Source organism: Cydia strobilella, chromosome 21 (assembly GCF_947568885.1).
Source record: "Cydia strobilella chromosome 21, ilCydStro3.1, whole genome shotgun sequence".
In the NCBI taxonomy this organism is placed as follows: domain Eukaryota; kingdom Metazoa; phylum Arthropoda; class Insecta; order Lepidoptera; family Tortricidae; genus Cydia; species Cydia strobilella.
In genome coordinates, this window is record NC_086061.1 from 7,909,158 (window position 1) to 7,915,794 (window position 6,637).

At 36.9% G+C, this 6,637-nt stretch overlaps 1 protein-coding gene across 2 annotated transcripts in view; it reads left to right on the forward strand.

Annotated features, from left to right (window-relative positions):
* The window catches only part of LOC134751100 (NACHT and WD repeat domain-containing protein 2), a 66,342-nt gene extending 65,671 nt beyond the window's left edge, over positions 1-671 (forward strand). For both annotated transcript variants that reach the window (XM_063686444.1, XM_063686443.1), the window contains one exon: positions 289-671. In XM_063686444.1, coding sequence (XP_063542514.1) covers positions 289-378 — 90 coding nt within the window. In that variant the 3' untranslated portion in view covers positions 379-671. The remainder of the gene's footprint in view (positions 1-288) is intronic.
* The last annotated feature ends 5,966 nt before the right edge of the window (positions 672-6,637 follow it).

Here is a 6,637-nt window from a genome sequence, read left to right on the forward strand (position 1 = left end):
AGGGTTCGAACCTGCGACCTCCGGATTGAAAGTGGCACGCTCTTACCGCTAGGCCACCAGGTTCTCACATATACAAACAGTTACAACATTAAAAATATACTATGACCGTTTGAAGCGCGCCTCACACTACCTGAAATTAATAAAAATAACCATAGAGCTTCTGAATCTTAACTTGAAGCCACATGCTATGTTCATTTGCAAAATGTGCGGATGATAGCACGTATTTGTGGGCTTTCAGACATTCATATATATTTGAATGACTGTCACTATGAGAATTTGTAATTACAGGGCCGCGACGCAGAGTACGACGACCGGCCGTACGGCGATCCGGCGCTCGAGGGCCGCACGTTCGACGTCCGCGGCGCGGAGAGCTGCTGATCCCGTGATGGCCGTGTCCGTATCAGTGTCGCATTCAGCCATTGCTTTAGGACCTGGCTCTACACCTGCATAGTGCGATTCTAAATAGGTTCGTTAGATTGTAAATGAACACATATTTATGTACAAAATGATAGCTCATGGATGGAATAATGGAGATATGTGGATAAGGCAACCGTATCCGTATTAGTATTCAGCCACTGCTTAATGGACCTGGCTGGGCAGTACACCTGCATAGTGCGATTCTAAATCATGAATCATCGTATGTAAAAATTCATATGAGGTGATACAACCGCAGTACTTAGCCGCATTCAGTCACTGTTTCACGAGCAGAGGTCAAGCTAAGTTGGCAACCATTTTGATAGCCCATGCAGACTGTAAACGTGAAACTTCTATGAAAGACGTTTAAATAACACTTGCACAGTGGGCTATCAAAATCGCTGCAAACTTAGCTTGGTCTAACTCTACCGCCGACACCAAAAAATTGGAAAACTCTGTCACTCGAACATGCAAGAGCGATAAATAAATATAGAGGCCGACAACGATTTTGGATTTTTGGCCCTCTGGTTATTTACTTGCAATGTGCGCTTCTAAAGTGGTTCGTTTGTTAGTAATATTAAATAACAACATGTACAAAATAACGATTAATACGAGCCAGAGAGACATGCGGATACGGACGTCGTATCCTTATCCATGTCATCTGTTTCCGGACTTGGTTCTTTACTTGCATAATCCATTTCTAAACCATTTTAGCTGGTCCTTTTTCAATGCATTTTGAAATCTGATGGCAAAACAATTTGGCCATCTTTCATTTTTGTAATGAAACAGCAGCTAATATTTTAATGTGAACATTATAAGCCCATTTAGGAAACTACATTGAAATAAACCATGAAAAATGATTTGGCACGCAATTGTTACATAAAGGACCCTAACATTGTCTAGAAAGGGGTTCCCATCGACATCGTTGTCTAAAATAAATATAAAAACAAATACATATTTAAAGTAGTTATAAAAAAATAATTAAAACCAACAAATAAAAAAGAAAAGCATGGCACGGTGTAGGCTGAGTCCTCCAGTGTACATTTGTAATATCAAAGTACTTTTGACATATTTGAATGTTACCCTAGTAAACAACCTTAACCTTAAAGTATGACGTAATAATTTCGTATGGAAGTATAGATACTACTGACCAAAAAAGGGTAAATAAAGAACCAATATTTTATGTAATGTAATATAAGTACCTACATGGATTGTTTCTTTATTTAAACTTAAGAATTGATGAATTTGCTTAAATTTAAAACATACTATTAATAAAGACATGCCGAGTTGGGCTCAAATAATATTTTAACGGTTTCAAATGTATTTGATTAAGGCTCATTGTAGACGAGATGCCATTTCTGGGAAAATTGTCTATGGTTACAAAATTCTGTCAGGATAGGTATTTGAAGAACTGACAGGTAATCATATCAGAACTATAGTTTGGCAATCCATTTCCGTCAGTAGAAAAAGGCAGCAAATGTAAAAACGAAGGTGCAAAGCCATCCATAGTGCAAAGGGTGGTCCTCCCATAGAAAATTCAATTCAAATGTCGCGCCCTTTTTACTGATAAAGTGGGTGTGTGTCTGAAATTCCGTCCCGTATACAGTGAGCCATAAACAAAGTATGCATCCATCTTTTACAGTAGGTACCATTCTGTGCGTGTCAGAACGAGATGGTTGTTTTGTCTATGGCAAGAAACATCTGCGCAGTGTAATGTTGCCAGTATATTAAACTCGGAATCGTATGGAAATAAAAATAAAAACTTAAATGTTTTGATCTATTACGCTTATTAATTACATAAAAATAATTGTATTTTAGTGAATTCTCTATCAGTAATGTTGATGTTTACTTAGATGTAATTTTGTGGTGAATTTAGAATACTTAAGTGATTTAATGCCCACACGGGCTTACAGTGATACCACAAATATAAGTTACATCAGCGACCACCCATAATGTGGACGCATTGTGGTATGCCACAATATTTAAATTAATCATAATCACCATACAAGGATTGTCTAACTTATTTTGACGCCTATCAAATATCATTGTCACTGTATCAATGCGATAATACAAGTGGCTGTACAAGTACCGTGAGTACCTACGTATATTCGTGTAATTTATATATTGGTATCACTGGAGTATCTCGTCTCGTCAGTCCCTCTTTGGACGAACTTAGGACCTCTCAAGTGGGTAGCATTGATACATTTAAACTGCGAAACTCCAAAAAAATATACAACATTGCAGTATCGCCATTTGCAATCATAATTTTGACCACGCTAGGTATCTAATTTGGTAATTTTATCGCCAGTTTAAATGAATCTAATCTAAGCTATTAAGATAAAAAAGAATATGATGTACGTATAATAATGTTGTAAGTCAATTTTAACAACTGTCTCATTTCACTCTAGTCCACTCTCAAATAGGGAATATTACGCAAAACTGCGTAGGGGGCCTCACTAGCACAAACTGTAAACAAACCGCCTTTTTTTTTTTTTTTTTTTTTTATACCACGTCGGTGGCAATCAAGCATACGGCCCGCCTGATGGTAAGCAGTTACCGTAGCCTATGAACGCCTGCAACACCAGAGATATTACACGCGCGTTGCCGACCCTTTAAAAACCTGTACACTCCTTTTTTGAAGAACCCCATACTGTAGCCCCTCGGGAAAACCTCGGCAGGGAGCTCATTCCACAGCCGAAGCGTACGCGGGAGGAAATTCCTCTTAAACCGCACAGTACGCGACCATTTAGGTGCTAGGGTGTGAGGATGAACACCCTTGATGCATCAATGTCATAATTATTCGTATATGAGAAAACTTGTCAATAAACTGTTTAAGGCATAGTTACGGTTTGTGCTAGTGCTGCCCTGGCGGCAGAACAATGCAGTATTACTCCTTATAGTTGTGTTATTTTTGTTGTTATGTGCGTCTTTATTTCCAAGGTCACTTAATTTCAGGCATAACTATTATTAGAGACTTGTTTTGTAGAAAAAAGAAAGTCTAACACAATTTTGTGCTTTGAATTTGACAGCTAAACGAGATGGCGCTGTACGGCTCCGTACATTATGGGATAACTGGCTATCAAAATTTGACGTTTGACAATTCAGTGACCAGAAAACGTATGAAGCAATACAGCGCCCTCTGTTTCGGCTTTCAAACTAGAGGGCACAGACTTATCTTTCTGTTACAATCAATAATTCTCTGCTACTGTATTATGTAATAGCGTAAGTTTGCTTGAAATTAAGAACCGTGTGATAGACTTGATTGTGGGTTATTAAAATAGGTCAGTTATTACGTGTCAAAGTGGGAACATAAAACCACCAGTTGCTGAGTAGATGTACACTGTACACTTATTCAAGTTAAAACTTCTAGTAAAAAAAAAATACAAATGATTGTAGTACATTTTTTGCTACAACCCACCAAAATTTTAAGCTTAAGTATGTGGGGTAAAAAAGGTACGGAAAACTGACCTTTTTTAAATAGTATTTTAATCTATATGTTCTTATATGTAGATAATAATCTATTTGTTCATTGTTATCTTCGAGTAAGTGGATTGGAAGTCAAAAGATATTAATATAAATGTTTTCGGACGATTCGGATGTATTTTCTACTCTTATGTTTTAAGCTTACACCAAATATTTATTCTTTTCACAAATAAAATGAAAAAAATCGATGTTAGATATACGAGTATTGGGGCTGAAATCTAACGTGAAACGCTTACTCAATAACAGCGTAAACAAATTTGCTAAAATAAAGCGAGATGAAGAGGTAGCAGTGACGTCCTTATGACGTCATAATGACGTAATTATGACGTCATAAGGACGTCGCTGACGTCATTATGACGTATAAATACTGTTAGGGAGATGGTCGCGCCGAACTTATGAAATACAGCTACCTAAGTCAGACTAATAGACGCGTCACAAAGTCAGTCAAAAGCATTTATTGCAAACATAATATATTACACAATATTAAGTACTGCAAGGGCGCAGCAATCACACTTGCATACTTACTTGTTAGGAGTGCAATCATTATAGGGACAAGTTTTAGATGCAATTAAAATTTATATTTCGCACAATGGACCAATTTAAAATTGACATTTACTTAAATAACTACATTTTAAATACTAGCATATTTTTTACCTGAATAATAGTAAAGTTCTTAATGGTATATGTGTTGGTAGAAGCATATAAATGTTAAGTGAATGTTCGCCGACTCGCCGCTGACGTTATACCGAATAAAAAAGTATAATCTAACATCGAAATTCTTCATCCTTCGCCTTTACAATTAATATAAAATAACTATATTTAAAATGTACCCACAAAGTACTTATCCTTAGAATAATTTGTTTCCACGGGCTATCAAATGTGGAATATCTATAACCGGGTCAAATACAAAACTGTGTTCACGTCTTTTCTGTACACATACCCAAAAGTTAAACGCTATAAAGGTAAATTATTGTTTAATTCTTATCCACAAGGAACTCCTTTTATTTGGATAAGTATGATAAAATCATTACCTACATTCCCACAAGCTGTGTACTATTGTTCTCAGAAGAGAAAACTGTACAGTTCTGACGAACACGCAAGATATACCTTTATGGTCCTTAACTTTTGGGTATGTCTACAGGAAAGACGTGAACACAGTTTTGTGTTTGACCCAATCATTAAATGTAAAGCTAAGCGATGCTGGTTCATCGCCCTAAATATGCTATATATTAAGGTAACCATTTTTCTTTTTACATTGTGGGGGTCGATCGTGACTGTCGCTTTTCTATACTGTTTTGAAGGTAAAAAAGACAACTTTTAATACAATACGGTTTTACCTCACAAAGCAGTATGCAGGCAGTCTGAAAGAGTAGATCCCCTTGGCGTTGCATATTCTAAATAAATAGAACAGATATATTATAAAAGATACTTATTTAGAGGACACAATAGTCATGTAATATCATCGGCAGGACCAGTGAGGAAATGTGAGCGTTAAGGAATTTTCTTACCAAACGTACGAAAATTTCTACACAGACTGTTCTATATCTATTAATTGAATTAAATGTGTATTTTTTGTTACCAATCCAGTCTTTTACATAGTCAATAGAATCTATAATTTAATTGAGTAGAGAAAGCAATACACTCTTTTTTTTGGCCAGTCGTGTAAAAAAATACCTATAACCCAATATTGAAAAATCACTATAAAAAGGAAGCGATTTTGAAACTAGGCTTGAAAATTGGCAATAAAACATAAAATTATAAATGCAACTAAATTCTTGAAAAATCCCCATTTCATTTAGAAAACCTGAGTTGTCTGAACAGTCACTTCTTGGCAAATCAAATACCTAAACTTGTATAAGGCTGGTTTTAGTGTCACGCGGACCGTCCGCGCGGATCGCTTCGCGCCGGACCAATATGTACTCGTATTAAGTTCAGGGAGCGTTTTAGAGTGGTCCGCGCGGACGAAACTTTCTCATAAGATTTAGCGGCGCGGAGCGATCCGCGCGGACGGTCCGCGTGACACTAAAACCAGCCTATATAAGATCCCAAACAATCCATTTCCTCACTGGGTTTGCCCTCGCACCCCCTAAACAGGGGTTACGATACGAAAATTTTTACTCCACTACAAACTGTAACTGCCACTCTAGTAGTTAGTCACGCGGTTATCACACTGTTGTAGATTCGCACGTCACTCCGGTGTGTGAGCGAGACAGTGACGTATAGAGCGATGTCCCGCTCGCACACCGGAGCGAAGTGCGGGTGCATCCAATGTGAAATCGCCTTAGGCTAAGTTATGTTAATGTAACGTGCACAATAGATACCTTATGCACAAAATTAACTCGTTTTTGGTTGTCATTCTAGAAACAAATTATCAATTTTGCAAGGGCAAGTTAGCTGTCGTATTCTATATTTTAAGAAGCTGGTTTGGTTCGTATGTTAATTATATAATCGTCTGGTTAATTGACAGTATACTGCGTGGCCAATTTAGTGTATCTCGCTAACTTAAATAGCACAACGTTCGAATGAGCAGCTAAATTGGGTCACAGTTAAATAAACTAATAGGGTCTCTAGCCTAAGTCTTATTACAGACAAACTTAAAATGTTATAATATAAATAGTATGTATGGTCTCCGATTTTCCTGAACTTAAAACCAAAGATCATACACAATATCCATAACATTCTGAATTTATTCAATATTCAGCATCTAACCAGAGAGATTAAGCTTAATTAATTAATGTGG